Genomic DNA, 16,455 nt, shown 5'->3' with positions numbered 1-16,455 from the left:
GGTCTGCTCAAAGGGGAAAGTGGAATCGAATGATGCTCATGGAATACACTCTAAGCAATTATCTAAATAAGGCATGCATCCTTCCATTTCATGAACATGGTTATTTAGCAACTCATTTTCTTGTCACATTACTCTTCATGCATATTTGGCACCTTTAGCGCTTTATACCACTTAATGATTACGTTTGATCTGCATTTGTTGGAGATTTCGTTCGAATCATATATGGCCAGCAAAAATAATTTTAACCATTACTAACGAGTATAGGCCTACTTGAATGATCAGTAAAATAACAAGTATATGTTGTCAAATTTTATCATTGACCTAATTCATTTCTTGTCGTCACACTGTATTTTGTCCAACTTTTTACATCATTGGCGTCCGTCCGCCTTTTATCGCTTTCATACAGACCCTCCCTCGTTCCAATAATATACAAAATATGAAGAAAAATATGGCAAAGAACAATAGAGGGCGCTATTCAGAGTTCGAAAAGGGATGGGAAAAGATGCATTACGGGGAGATGTCGAAAATGTATAATGCATAATTTATATCAGAGAAAGCAAGGTGAGGGTTGATGGAGGAGAGATGAATAAAAGACGAGAAGCTGAAAGATATTTAGAGTTGGGGGAAGGGGAGCTGAACATGGGTCATTTTTACGTTAGTGTACAAATTTGCTGAAAACAGTGGGGGTACCAAGGCCCCAGCAAGAGGGGAGAGGAAGAGAGAGATAGAAAGACTGACAGAATGAAAGGAAATAAAGACAGATATACTTAATTGTTCATTTTCCAATTGTAACTCTGATTTTGACCATTTTTCTTTTTGCATTCCATTTTTATCTCACGCACTCTCATTTCACCAGCAAGCCGATAATTACTTCCTTTATTTCTCCACCTTCTTGTTTCCTCTCCCCGCTGCTAATCTTCATCACTCACTCCGTCTCTGTATATTCCTCTCTCTCTCTTCCCCATCTACACCTGTCTCTACCTCCCCATACCCAACCCATATTTTTCTATCTCTTGTATCTTTTTCCCTTCCTCCTCTTCCCTCTGTCCCTCCCCTTTCCGTCTCTGATCTCTCTTCCACCCCTCCCTGTGTCCCCCCCTTTCCTCGGCCCCTCCACTCTCTATCCTCTCGTCACTGTTCATTTTTATACAGCTTGGGTCATAATTATTAGACCATACCGTAAGGGAGCTTATAGAAGGAAGGTGGTCTGTTAATCATTTCCAAAACTGTCACAGGCTTATAATTCAATCATCACTTTTCATCTCTATAACAATATACAAAATGAATTATACATAATCATGGTTCTATCGATTAAACTTCCTTCACTTTATGTCAGTACTTTCCAATGGCGTAATAGAATTCATTCAAATACTTTATAAATGTCAATTCTGTGTATCGGGAATAGTGGCTGCGTGGTTCGGCCATTGGAACACACAGATGGTAATGGATATCTCCTGAATTTCTAAAAAAAAAATGTCCCTTTAACCCCCACCCCCCCGAAAAACTAAAGTAAAAATAAAAAGTAGAGAAAATCAATGACGTTTAGTCTTCGATAAAAAAAGAAGAAATGATGCTAATGATGCACCACTCAGTGTTGTAGTGCCTTGATGCTCGGCCTTGGCCTATTTTTTCAAAGCCTTGGCCTTGAACATTCAAGCCTTGGCCTCGAGAGGGCCTTGGCCTTGAGGATTTTGAGCCTTGAAATTTCAAGGCATTTTCAAGGCTTTTTCAAGGCATTTTGTATTTTGTACTTTCATTTGTTTTATATAAGTAATTATAAATGTTTCAATTGTTCTGTATATTTAATGACACTAATGATCAAAACTACCAGTCACCAGTAACAGTAGCAACAGCAGTATTGTGTACTAGCTGTGTCATCGATTGTAATTGTTAAATCATCATTATTAAGAATTATCATCACATTGTAACAAAGAAAACAGCAGTGATGAAAAATAACTATTAATTGGTAATGTGTTGTAATCATGACTAATGATGATGACAATATTAATAATAATGATAATAATGACAGTAATAATGATTATGATCAAGATTATAGTGCTTTGATGAAAGGAATAATTCTGACAGATCTGACTGCAATTTTGACAACTTTCATACTTTAAACATAGCTAACTCTAAGGAATGATTTATAACAAGGTTGATTTCTATTCCATTAGGATTTTCCTTGTATTATTTTCTTTAGCCAACAAGAATGATTTAAGTCTTAATTATATTCTGAAAAGATTTGGAAAACTTGAACACAGACTTTAATTTTGTTATATCCAAATTGGCTATGTCAATGGCATGATGAGCCAAAAATTTAGAGGGGCCAAGCATGGCATATAGAACAAAATTTCTGCCAAAAATTTGAAAGCGATTGAAGCGAGCGAGCGAACAAAATTTGTCACCCTCTTGCTATAAAAAAAGCTTTTTTTTGAAAGATTGTGACAGTATGTTTTGAAAATAATTTTCCTTTCCTTTATCCCCCTATTTTAAGTTTATTCTTGGTGGTGGAACTTCTTCCTCTCTCTCTCTCTCATTTTTTTTTGGGGGGGTCTGATATATTTTTAAACAGACGAGAAAGAGGAATGGGAAGAGAGAGAGAGGATAAGGGAGAGAAATATGTAAGGGGGTAAGAAAGATGGGCGTGGCTGGTTAGGCAGAAAATACTGCAAAATTAGTTAATGATAGGCAGTATATCTTTTCTAAATTGTAAGGAGAAACATGTAAGGGCGTAAGAAAGATGGGGGTGGCTGGTTAGGCAGATAATACTGCAGAATTAGTTAATAATGATAGGCAGTACATCTTTTCTAAATTGTATACATTTTGTTTTGGGTCTAGTGTCTCAGATTGACAAAACAAAGGGAAAAAATTCAATGAAATAACGTATTTGTTTTTGTGTCAATGTGGGTTCAAGAAATAATGATTAATGAAAATAATGATATATGATTAATAATTATTAATATTATTAATAATATCATCAATAATTAAATGTTTCAGGAAATAATCAAGATTTACCCCCCCCCCCACCTAAGGGTATGGGGTGCACCCCATTTATTTTGTATCCTTTTGAATATAACTTTATTTTGTAAGTATTCTTTATTCTGTTTTTTTTAGGTAAAATAGGTGTAGAAGATACAAGAAATGAGAATTGAAATTTGAAAGTGGTTGTAAGCAGAAAAAAACATGAAAACTGGCAAGAATCCTAAAAATGACACATTTTCAAGTCAGCATTTGAAAATTTCAGCTTGCGCTCTGTGCTCTCTTGTCCCCCCCCAAAAAAAAAAAATCCTGTAGGAAAAAATGCCTCTTTTTCCAAAGTCAAAAATGCCTTCTTTTTTCAGAATGATTTTGCCCTTTTTCAAAAAGAAATACCTTCTTTAATAGTAAAAATAATACATTTTATTTTAGGTTTGAAAATCACAAATTTTGAATCATGCTTACATCAGTTATTGTTTAGTACAGTACTACATGTAATCCTGTTCATGGTTACAAAAATGTATAGAATGGTGTTTTCTGGTTGGAATATCACAAATTTTTGGCTCGCTTTCTGCACTCGCATCAATTATTGTACTCATTCTATTCCTGTTTGCACACAAAAAATGCTTAGAATGTCCAGTTTTCAGGTTGGAATATCACAATTTTTTTTAGCTCGCACTTTGCGCTTGCATTACTTTGATTGGTGAGTAATGTATCCTATTAAAAATGCAGTCCTTAAATGCTTCCTTTTCTGATCTGTACATTATCTAGCGTTATTTCTTTAATTAGATACACATCTTTTTCATTATTACAAAACAGCTCAGAATATTTAATTTTCATATCTTATTTCACATGTTCACAGATCGTGGTTCGTACCGGCAACATCACGCAACAGTGATTTAGTGATTTAACAGTCATTAAACCCATAATTGACCAAAAATCGAGTTTTACAACTTCAGAATTGATTTTCTTTTCAAAACTGCTTGCTCGCTACACTTTCTCAGCGAGAAAGTGTATCTTATCAATAAGAAATGAATTTAAAAGGCTTTGCTCAACTTAATTTCTACAAAACAAACAACTACTTCACGCAGTTGATAATCTCATTTTGAAAATACATGTATCTGTTAGCACCAAAAATTCCCATTTTGGTATATAAGTGCCTTTTTGGCTCTGAACCACCCCCCCAAAAAAAAAATTATATATAATATATTATGTCCAAATCTAACATGAAATTATTATTGTTTTAAATGTACAAGGGTGAAATTCTTTATTCGCTAAGTCCGCTCGCTCACATACATGTCTGCCATGTGTGATGTCTAGCGGCCTAAGCATTGTTAGCTCATTGTTCTGTATATCGTAAGTTTGAAATGCCTTGGCCTTGAGGTTTTCAGGCCTTGGCCTCAGCGTTGGGTATTGAAGCCTTGGCCTTAGCCTTGGCCCTACAACACTGGCACCACTATAACAATCTGAAAGTCACACAACATCAAAACTAAAATGAGTGTGCGTGTGCGAGGGGGGGGGATCCATGCCATCTTTAAAAACAATGTAAGTATCACGATTGTACCAAAATACCATAAATATCAATAATCACCATCGAATAAAGTCCTAGCTTTCTCATGTCAAGTTCATAGTCATAACAAGTGAAATACCATTTAAATGAGAACTGAATTATCATTTGAAATACATTAAATCACTCGGGAGAAAACATTGATTAAATTCAGATCTCCTGAGAAGTATAGATTCGTCAAACAAATATTCCATTTCTTCATAGATTTCTACACTGAACTTTTGTAACATATTCACTTTTTCCAATTCTTAATAAAATAGAAATACAGGGTTATCCAGGCTATGAACATGTAATTTGAAGAGATATAGTAAAATTAGACAAATAAAACACTGAAAACTTCATCAAAATTTGATGAGGAATAACAAGTTATGACATTGTTATGACAAAATTTTGCAATATCTCAGTGAATCAGTTCTAAGCATGTCCTCATGAGCATGAACGAGCAAGCTGATGATGTCATCTCCTCAATTATTTTATTTTGTATTTTATACACATTTATTAATGTCTTCCTTTGAAGAATATAAAGAGGACTGGTTAGTGATTTACTGTGAAAGATAATTATTGCAAAGTTTGTTTTGAAGTAACATACATTTTTTTGTCAAGATATTTATGAAAATATTGATACGATATTGAATAATTACCTATACATTCGTAATTCCGAAGGTTCGGATATTCCGAAGGTTTGTTAATCCAAAAGCGAAATAAGGTTCGTTGTTCCGAAGGTTCAACAATCCGAAAACGAAATGAGGTTCGTTGTTCCGAAGGTTCGTTTATACGAAAATGAAATAAGGTTCGTTGTTCCGAAGGTTCGTTAATCCGAAAACGAAATGAGGTTTGTTGTTCCGAAGCTTCGTTTATCCAAAAATGAAATGAGGTTCGTTGTTCATTTCGTTTTCGGACTAACGAACCTTCGGATTACGAACCTCATTTTGTTTCCGGATTAGCAAACCTTCGGAATTACGAACCTCATTTCGTTTTCAGATTAACAAACCTTCCGGAATTACGCCACAAATGTTCAGATTAACGAACCCTTTTTCGTTTCCGGATTAACGAACATCGAGGTATAGGCAATTTACGTATTTCAGAATTACGAACCTTCGGAATAAAGAACCTTTGGAATTACGAAGTGTAACTGAATAATTATGATATCATTCAAGGACAGTGAGGACATGTTATCACTACTGCACATTCATGGCGTCATGCATATACTAGTAACTTTTTTTTTTAAACAAAATTTTGCCTAACTTTGAAATAAAAAAACTTGTTTAATAAACATGTATATTTCATTTTTCTAGCAATTTGCTCATAGAACATTTAGAGATTCAGATATTTTCATTTTCTGCCTGGGGTACTCATTTAAATGAGTTACAAATTTAAGGTGAAAATACACCCCCAAAAAGATTCATTATGTCACTGATCACTAGCATTTTATGAACTGCTTTTGGATGGCAGAATTTTCCATGTTTGAACTGAAAATTAATAATGAACATGTTCATTGACAATTTGTGTTACTGGGAGATCTTGTAGCATACTGTAACTGATTTTCAAAAATCCTGAAGTAAGAAACAAAGTGAAGAAAAAGCGACCCCTTTTGATGAGAAATTGGTGCATTAATTCACTGCATGCCTAACGTATCAACACTTGTACAACGTTGCTCATTTTGAGGAAAGGTTATTGTAATCCTGGACCCTGTCTTACAAAGAGTTGTGAAATGATGAATCAAGCACAACTAGCATAGTCCAGCAACCTTTAACAATAAGATGGATACATGCAAATGAAACATTCAAAACATATTCTTCATATGATCTAGCATGCATATGTCATTACCTTGACAAGACAGTGTGCTCAAGGGAAGTGGCGTATGATTTCTTAAAGGGGAATCCAACCCAAATAAAAACTTGTTTTTATAAGGAAAAGAAAAATCAGACAAGTTGATAGGTGAAAGTTTGAACAATATTGGACAAACAACAAGAAAGTTATGAATTTTTAAAAGTTGTAAAAAAACATGGTAATCACTATACCCATGGAGACTTCAAATTGGCCGCATATGTGATGTCATAGTGATGTAAGGCAAGCACTACTCTTCCATGTACTCCAATACATGCTATGGCTAAACTTGTCATTTTTCCCAAAAGTTTTATTTCAAATTATATTTTTATTTCATGAGGACATACTACAATATACAACCTGGGCTATATTTAGATTACTGCCCCAGGGGAATGGGTACTTAGGAGAAAACCACAAATCCCTGATAATAAAGTACATGTACTATGGGATAGTTGTCCTTGCCCCTTGTCATAATTTACTTACACAGTTGCCAATTTGAAATCTAAATAGTATTAGTGATCTCAATTTTAAAGCAGCTATAACTTTCTCATTACTTGTCCGATTTCTTTCAAACTTTCACCATTCTGTTTAATTTATTTTTCTCCTTCCCAACATAACATTTTATGGCCAAGGCTGGATTCCCCTTTAAAGTAATTGAAAAAATATGGCATTGATAGTTTTCTGTAGCTGAAAAAAGATTAACAAATTATCACAACTATGGCAATCTATCAACCTTAACGTGTAGGATGCATGTCCATTCAAAGTATATCATAGAGGTGGTGTACACTCATAAACTTGCGAAATCAGTGTGCTCCTTTTTCCAAAGGGACAACGTGTACATTTCATAAACAAGTGATGACATTGATGGATTTCCATAAAGGACGATGTGTACATTTCCTATAAATGAAATTATGACACTGATGGATTCCCATAAAGGATGATGTGTACATTTTCTATATGTCATATTACAACATTGATGGATTTTCTATATCTTGCATTTATTTTCTCTCTTATGTCTTGATAGGCGTTTCTTCTTTGGAAACTGACTGTGACATAGATCACACACATAAATCTTTTCCTTGGGGGTCCTTTCTGTTTTGTTTTTCGGGTTATGAGTTCTGAAATGTTGGGCGAGACTGCGACGTGAAGTAAAGGTCTTGCCGCATTTATCACATACATGGCTCAACTCCAAACAGGAGTGCTCATCAAGAGATTCCTGAGAAGCAAATATAGCATCACATTTTTGACAAAAGAGGACAGTTCCATCACCTTTATGGATAACCATGTGTCTCTTTAAGGTACTTTTGTCACCATAAGAGAGGTGACAAGCAGGGCATTTGAACGGCTTCAGTCCCAGGTGCGTCCGTTCATGTCGTTGAAGACTGTCTTTGCTGCAGAGGACCTTGTTACATTTGCAACACACAAAATACTTCTTGGTGTTGTTACAGTTCACCCGGTGTGCTTGCAATGTCGATTCCTTTCTGAACGACTTGAAACACGCGTCACATTGATGCTCCTTGTTGATGTGGCTTTTGAGGTGGACTTTCAGATTGGCTATTTTGCTGAACCTGCGATCACACAACTTACACTGGAATGACAGCTTCTGCTCATGCATTTGCATGTGGTAGCGGAGGTATCCAAGTTGATCAAACGTCTTCCCACAATCCTGGCAAGAGAAAGGTTTCCAAGTTGCAATGTTCTCCATGTTATCCATACCTCTGATTCCATGCGTGAGCTCGTGCTTTGTGAGGTTTCCTCTATCGCTGAAACCTCGGTTGCAGATGGAACACTTGTGTGGCTTCGCTCCTGTGTGGATGATCTCATGGCGATTAAGGCTACTTGTCTCCTTGAATGCCTTTGAACAGTACTTGCACTTGTATGGTCGCTCTCCAGTATGCTTCCTTTTGTGTTTCTCAAGGCGTTTCAGGGATGGAAAGGATCGGCTGCAATCGGGACACGGGAACAGCGGTATAGTTGGTCCCACTCCATGAACCAGAAGGAGGTGTTCCTTGAGAATCGGTCTTCGGCTGTAGGACTTTCCGCAGCGGTCACACGAGAAAGGTTTCTTGCCTTGGTGCGAATTTAGATGCCGTTGAAGGCTCTGCTTTACTTTGAACATCTTTCCACAGATCTCACATGTATAGGGTTTCAATTCAAAGTTGACAGAAATTGGATCTATTGCTAATTGTTCATCTGCCACAATATTCTTTTCAATATTAATGTCATCACTTTGACCAACGCTCAATTTTGGTTGTATGGGTACATTAAAATTTCCTAATGCAATTTGTTTGGGACTCTCACTCTTTTTCTCTCTTTCCTTCTTCTTTTTCTTCATTACATTGAGAAAATGTCCTTGACACAAGCCATTTTTATGACGTTTAAGATACGCCCCCTTTGTGAAACCTTTCCCACATTTCTTACATTGGTGGGCTTTCTCGCCTCTATGCATCTGCTGATGTCGCTTCCAACTTGCATAATACATGAATGGCTTATCACAGGTTGGACAAATATATGGCATTTCTCCAGAGTGTGAACGTTCGTGCACACGAAGGGACGAAGCATGTGTGAACTTTGCACCACATTCCTTACATTGGTTCTTTTCCAGCGTTTGCATGTCATCAATACTGTCCTTCCAGTGACTTCTGATGTGCATCTTCAACTCACTTTGTGTTCCAGAGGTGAAACTACACTTTGTGCAAGAATGGATCTTTGCTCTTGTGTGGATTTTCATATGTGTCCGAAGGGCTGAAGGCGATTTGAAGCGCTTCAGGCAAAACTGGCAGCCATGAGGACGATCAGTATAGTGGTTGCACTTGTGGGTCCTACGAGAATATCCATCTGGGAACACCCAAGAGCAGAGGGAACATTTGTACATCCTGTCTGAAGAGTGGATAATTTTGTGGTTTTCTAGAGACCGTTTCCTGGAGAACTGCAACCCGCAGGTGTCACAGTAAAAATCTTTGATCGATGAATGTACAATCTGATGTCTTTTCAGTCCTCCTGAGGAGCTGAAGGTTTTATGACACTCGTTACATGAAAATGGTTTATCAAACTTGTGAGTCCTGAGATGGACACCAAGACGAACTGCTGATGGATAATACCTTGGACAGTACTTGCACTTGTGGACACCAATAAAAGCATGTTCTGTGTGGCATGAGTTTTTATGAGCCTTAAGTGTTTCCCTGTAGCTGTACACTTTATTACATAAATCACATTTGAATTTCTTACCTGAGTGGACTTTCAAGTGCCTGTAAAAATTGAAAGACTTGGAAAACGTCTTTCCACACTTTTCACAACAGTACTCCTGGGCTACTCGAGGTATGCTCAACTTAACATGACTGTGTGCATTGATGTCAAGATTTTTAACATCCCCATCGGGAGCATCTGGTTCAAGCGAGGGTTGTTTATTTTCCATATCAAGAAGTTCTACTTCATCTTCGATGATGTAGAGTTGTTTGTCCTCCTCAGATTGGTGATTTTCCTCTGCATAGTCGCCCACAGCTAGCTGTGAACTCATGGGAATGTGAATCTCCATTGCTACTTCTCCTAGGAGAGTACATGTATCTGGCTGGAGATGAACTGTAGCAGGAATCTGTGAAAGATTAGAATCTTGGCGAATGACGCCCTCTATGTGGGCCTCCTCAAATGGAATTCGAGAGAAATCGTCCACTATTGTTAATCCACCTTTATCTTCTCTGACCAGATCTTCTGAGACCACCTCAACCTGACGAGCAAGTAGAATACCCATAGGTACAACAGATGACGCCATTGTTCCTGATGAACTCTCTTTAAGTGTTTCGGGGTCAAGACCTTCCGTAGGTTCATTTGAAGGAGCTAAAGATCCCTCTACACCTTCTGCATTAGATTTTTCCTCATGGTTACTTGGGGCAGTGTCTTCAGCAATGTGTGAACCCAATGTTGCATCATGGTGTAAATGCAACAGTTTAGAAGGATCTGATGTTGAAGAAGCCAGTGTTGAAGGATCCAATGTCAAAGGATCTAATTTTGGAGGATTAGATTTTGAAGGGTCCCATGTTGAAGGATCAAAATTTGAAGGATCAGATGTTAAGGGATTTGATGTTGAAGGGTCCGATGTTGAAGGGTCCGATGTTGAAGGATCCGATGTGGAAGGATCCGATTTTGAAGGATCCAATTTTGAAGGATCCGGTGTTGAAGGATCCAATGGATCCAATAATGGAGGACCCGATGACAAAGGATCCGGTGTCAAAGTCACTATGTTGACAGTGCCAATCTCACATTTTGTAGATCCTTCAGAGACAGTTGCCCGGTCAGTATTGGAGTACCTCTTACAAGACGACATCCTCCAGAGATGAAATAAAGTAGCACTAATTTAGATGAACATCCCTTTATACAAACCAGACATGTTATGCTTTCCCCTGCAAGAGAATGAAAAGGAAAGAGAAATATATAAATTCTTTGCCTTCCCAAACTTTTACCCTATGCACATGCACATTGCCAAGCAATGGAATTTTTAAATTAATTTTTTTTTTTTCAAATAATAGTGTATTTCTGTTTGACTTTATGTTTGCCATTGTTTTTCTGATAGAGATCATCAGCGACATTATTTCAGTCATAAATAACACAAAATAAATTGCTTTCATCAGCAAAAGTAAAAATAATAATATTTATTATTTATTCATCTTGGCAACATATAGAATTTGAATTCAGTATGCATGAAAAATAAAAAGAGCCTCTGATATTTCCAATTCACTGCGATGTTAAAGCTTATAAACTTGCAGATTTAGGTCAATGCTTCTGACAAGTAGGCCCTGAAAATTAAACACAAAACAATTTTTGCCTGGTTGTCAGGTTCCAAGAGGAAGTCAATCAATAATATACACACAACTTAATGTCACACAGTAAGTTATAATGCACTGTTTGGCTGGAAGTGCAGAAGGAGGAGGCAAGCATCTTGGGAAATTTTTTCTAATATTTTTTTCTTAAATTCATACATAATTCTTGCAACAAAATTTAAACCTCCTTTGGAGAAAATTATGTGTAACACACAGAGCGAGCAGTGAAAAGAAATTGTAAATTTTACAGTTTTCAACATAAACTAAAGGTTAGCGATTGCTCGTAAATTTATGATTAACATAGAAGGAATTTTATGAAAGATTTGCTTAGTTTCAGTGTGGGATGATTGTTTTCACAATTAACAGTTTCGTTTGACATATTGCATATAAAGTTGCAATTTTTGTTGTATTCATTGTTCCTTTGTTACATGCATGTACTGGACTTCGTATGACAGTTTTTTTCTTCCCCCCACTCCCTTTTTTAAGCATTACGTCTTTATACTGAGTTGTTACCTCTTTGTCTTAACTTTTAGAAATGTATGGCTTTGGAAATAAAAATTGATTTGAACTGAAAAAAAAGGTGTTGTGTGGTCAGCACAATCAAACTCAGTGAAGACACAGTAAATTAATTGGACTCTTTTAAATGGATTCTCTGGACTGAAAATAATCTGATTTAAACAGATTAAGAAAAATCAAACAATAGGCCTACACTGAAAATTTGATCAAAATTGGTGAAAGAATAACAAAGTCATACAAAGTTACATTGTACATGGCAGTTCTTGGCATGTCTTTGCGAATATTTAATGAGCAAATTGATCATATCCCCACTGGTTCTTTTGTATTTCATTGTACATGTACAGTGTAATCAGATTCATTCAATTTTTTGGATTGACCGATTGACAACTGATTTAGTGCATTGGATATTTATTGATGCAACTTCTTTCATTATAAAACAGGCACATTATTCACTCATGTATATAAAAAAATGAAACAATTATGATTTCATGTGTAATAACATAAAAAAGGAAAGTGGAGATGTGACATTATCAGTCCAGTTAATGAATATTCATGATGCATAAAGCATAAAACTAATATCACTAAATAATTATTGCTAAAGTAAACTTTAAAATTCAATAACTTCGTTATTTGTTGTCAGACTTTGATGATTTCCAGCATTTTGGTCTGTGAATTTTACTCTACATCACGTACAGTGTATTTACCCGAGTAGATCTACCTCACTCATCCTACGAACGAGGTTATAATATAACCTCGTTCTCGGATGTATGCTTTCCAATTGTGCAAATATACATGTCTAATTTCCCCCCATCTGTCATTCAAAGTATCACGAACTTGTGCAATTTTATAAATGAGATACTTAGCCCAACATGTTTACATAATCAGATAAATCTTACGGACTTTACAACATTAAAAAAATGAATAAAAACTCACCGAAATTTATGCGTGATGGCGATTGATCCTCTGCGTTGCTGCTATGGTGTTCAACAGTAAAAAATCGAAAAAGAAAAAAATCTCACGAAACCAGAGAGGTTTATCCACCCGTTTGGACGAAACTCAGCTCGTGATGCATTCTGGTATTAAAGGAAGTCTCGATAGCCTCTATCGAGACAAATTGGTAATCTTGTTTCGTCTCGATATTTAAAGAGTAAAACAGTGTAAGTGACATTATTTCCTGAGGATATATAAATTAATCATCATAGGTCCTTTCACCATACAATATATAGTTTATTAGAGAAGGAAGTGCACTGATGGTGCTACAACTATTCGTTCGAGGCGAAAGCATCAAAATAGGGGGGGGGGTTATCTTACACTTACACCCTCATACTGCATTAAGTCTGAAGTTTTAAGTATATTTTGTTTTATTCTTATAAACAATATTATATTATCAAATAAGGCTTAGGTTAATGATAGCAAATGCGCCTATCTCTAGGTTTTTTCCCTTAGATTTTAACCTAAAACGAAACATTCTATAGAATTTTTGTAATCATACAAATGATTGTATATAAATTGTCTAGTCTTCCCATTGTTGCCACAATCATAAAAGTTGATTATATGGGGAACCTTTTTCACGACCTCTGCTTTCTCAAGGTTTCTTCCACATTAAGTTACATATACATGCATTTTGCTACTTGGCACGAATGTATTGTTTTTTATGTAATTATTGTATTCTTTTCATGATGATGTTGATATGAAATATACTTTTATTTAGGAAATAAATGAAATGAAATGAAAAAGGAAGATCAGTCCGTCACCACTTCTTGCTAACACTCATCATATGGTATCTTGCTAATGTTGCGAGCGCAGATGGGAAAGGTGAATTATATATATATATATATATATATACACATGTATATATATATAAGCATCTTGGTTTTCCACGTATTGGCAATAAAAAAGACACCAGAAATGCGAAAAAAATTCACAAGTAATGCAGTCTTTGAAATGCCAACAATAAAAGAACTTAATGTTGGCATTGCAAAAACTGCATTACTCGTCGTGAATTTGTTTCGCATTATAGTCTTTTCACTACTAACAGTGGCTTTACAGACAGGACAGGGACAGCCCCCCCCCCCCCCCCCGTGACAGATTTGGCCAAGAAAAAAATGGAAAAGGGGGAAAGGAGAAAAGTAGATGAAGACAAAGCGGAAAGAATATGAATATGAAAAGTCAAATGCTAGGAAAGAGTGAAAAGAAAGGAAAGGAGAACTTAATGTGAGAAACTCATCCCGAAATGCTAATAAATGAGTGAGAAAGGGGAAAGAATTAAGAGATAGCAAAATGGAATCTATGATAAAAAAAAGAGAAATGGTAGAATGCATGGAAAGGCTATAGGATACGACCAAGAAATTAAAAAAAATGTGAAAGAAAGAAAAAGAAAGAAGTGTAATAAATTATAATATATTCTATTGCTATTTAACATTCATATGACAAGGGAATGAAATTTTCTTGATGTTGAATTTTACTAAAAAATATTTGCTGCAATCGAAAGGCTGTGTCCCTTCAAATTTCTCTGGAATAATTTGTTCTCAATTTTAGTTTAAAAACTTTTTTTTTGGGGGGGGGGCTTTGCCTATTTAATTCACCGCCCCCATTCAAAAAATAGTTCCCAGGGCCTTATCAATTATAGCCAAGATTTTTCTGGAAATAAGGTTCCCCTCCATTTGGATGCGATATTTTGTTTTTGCTTGTATACGAGAATCGCTCCTTTCTTCCTTTCTTTCCTCCATTCTTTTTTCTTTCTTCCTCAGTCTTTTTTTTTTTAGGGGGAACTATTCACTCTCCTAAAATTTAGGGGGACTTGTCCTCCCCCCCCCCCGCGTCCTTGACCTGTGAGTGTGACAAAAATATAATTCTGATGTAAAAAAATAAGTGTCAGGTGATAAAAACACTACCTTCGCGAGAACAAGCTTCACCGGAAACGGGAATTGATCAGAAGCATGAATAATCCAGCTCTGTGGTCGCGCTCCCATAAGCTTTCTTTTATCCAGCACAAGAGGGCGTTACGGCACTCTACACAAGGATTCTATTTGCAGAGGGGAATAAAGAAGAATTTCCCGATAATTTTACACGATTCCGAAAGCAGAATTGGAAGAAAGGATCTTATTTCTTGGATGTCAGGAGTTACAAAAGAGCTGTAGTTACAAAATCTTTGTTTGGTTCCCGACAATCATTGGTCAGTCCAACTCTTTTACTCTTTTCTTCATAAGTTAAAAAATTGCCAGGAAGCAGGCCTAAACACCGCACAGTCCCATCCCCTACTTTTTGCTGTATGGCAAATGGTCGGGGATGATGAGTGATCTACCCCTTACTTTAGATTACTTTAAAACAAATTAAATTTCAATTCAAACCACTCCACAACTAGCATGACTAGTAGCACTTCATGTTAATAGCGTGATGCCAATGCTGGTATTTTGCTGACAAATTTTAGATAGAGATATTATTATTCACTTGTCATGAAAATTACTTTCCCAATCCCAGACCCAGTTGCCAATCTAAAAATTGGTATCATCAGTTATCAATCATTTTACAATTACAACAGCCAGCTTGTTCGCGTCAGATTACTTTCAAAATTTCATACACAGATCAAGACATGCTGTTTGTTTTTATCCTCTCTCTCTCACGTTTATGACCCGCAGGCGCCGCAATGCCCAGCGATTGCCGTGCAGACGAGCGGGTTCACATCGTGTGGCGACCCCGTCTCGCTGCGATCATGAGAGCGAGAAAGCGTCAAACTCAAAAGCGCCTGGTTGTACAAAGCTGACACAAAATCACATACGTGGGACCATATTAAAAATCAAGAGATCTAAATATTATCAATTTCAGATATTGCTCCAAGTCTGTTACATAATTCAAAACGAAATTTTGAATCCTAAGACTTACCATTTTCAGGGTTGATATGTTTTACATCGGCACATTTCCCCCAAAAGATTCCTTTTAATATGAGAATTTTGTAATCGGATACAGGACAGAAACATAACACAGTGACACTAACCGCAGTTTTCTAATTTCCCCGTCGATGTTGACGTTGACGTCATCATCATCATCATCTGGTATACCGGTACACGGATGAAGGCGCAAGCCTGTACTCCCGGTCGCTTCTTGTAGGATTGGTCACTGAAAACTACTACTTCATGAGCTTGCGTGAGGAGTCATGGAAGCTCAAAGTGCTTATTTCGCCAAAATATATCAATATTTCTTTTAAATTTGTCTGTTGATGGCATTTGTATTAGGTTTTCAGGAAGACTATTCCAGTCATTGATTACTCTTCTACTGTCATTAGCAAAATTGAATTGAAATATAAACCGGCTAATTTTAAGTTTTAATTGTCTACAAATCTGTTTAATCTATCTAGTTTAATTTACTAGTAGCTTATTCAATACAGTCTCGTCTTCTGCAATGTGAACTTCTTGAAGAGTTAGGAAGTCTTGAAATCCACATTGAACACAATATCCAGACAAATTTCATTTTAATTTTTATCCATTTCATCATCCGTTCCCATCAGGCGCGGATGGGGGGGGGGGGGCACAGAGAAGGGCGCAGGAGGCACGTGACCCCCATTTTGAGAAGAAAAATTAAAATTTATAATGTAAAAATGCCATTGAAACTGAGAAGCGCCCCCCTTTAAAATTGGAGACCATTTTTTTTTTTGCTTGTCAAATTTTTCGGGTACGAAACGAAAATTAATTTGCGGTTGGACAACTTTTTTTCTCTTTTTTTTTTGGGGGGGGCTTGTAAATTTTTTTCTCCCAAAAA

General features: G+C 36.4%; 1 protein-coding gene across 1 annotated transcript; it reads right to left on the bottom strand.

The window, feature by feature from the left end:
- Positions 1-6,965: 6,965 nt before the first annotated feature.
- LOC121420336 (zinc finger protein 62-like) lies at positions 6,966-15,698 on the bottom strand. Its single transcript, XM_041614924.1, has 2 exons — positions 15,583-15,698; positions 6,966-10,767 (listed from the first exon to the last, which is right to left on the bottom strand). The coding sequence occupies exon 2, from the start codon at positions 10,689-10,691 to the stop codon at positions 7,356-7,358; it is 3,336 nt and encodes a 1,111-aa protein (XP_041470858.1). The 5' UTR covers positions 10,692-10,767; positions 15,583-15,698; the 3' UTR covers positions 6,966-7,355.
- Between the last annotated feature and the right edge of the window lie 757 nt (positions 15,699-16,455).

The sequence above is a fragment of the Lytechinus variegatus genome, chromosome 8, assembly GCF_018143015.1.
Source record: "Lytechinus variegatus isolate NC3 chromosome 8, Lvar_3.0, whole genome shotgun sequence".
Lineage (NCBI taxonomy): Eukaryota > Metazoa > Echinodermata > Echinoidea > Temnopleuroida > Toxopneustidae > Lytechinus > Lytechinus variegatus.
The sequence above is the reverse complement of the archived record's forward strand: the minus strand, read 5'-3'. Positions and strand labels throughout refer to the sequence as shown.

Excerpts from the sequence above, each read along its gene's own strand:
- LOC121420336 (XM_041614924.1), bottom strand. The coding sequence starts at position 10,691 with ATGTCGTCTTGTAAGAGGTACTCCAATACTGACCGGGCAACTGTCTCT.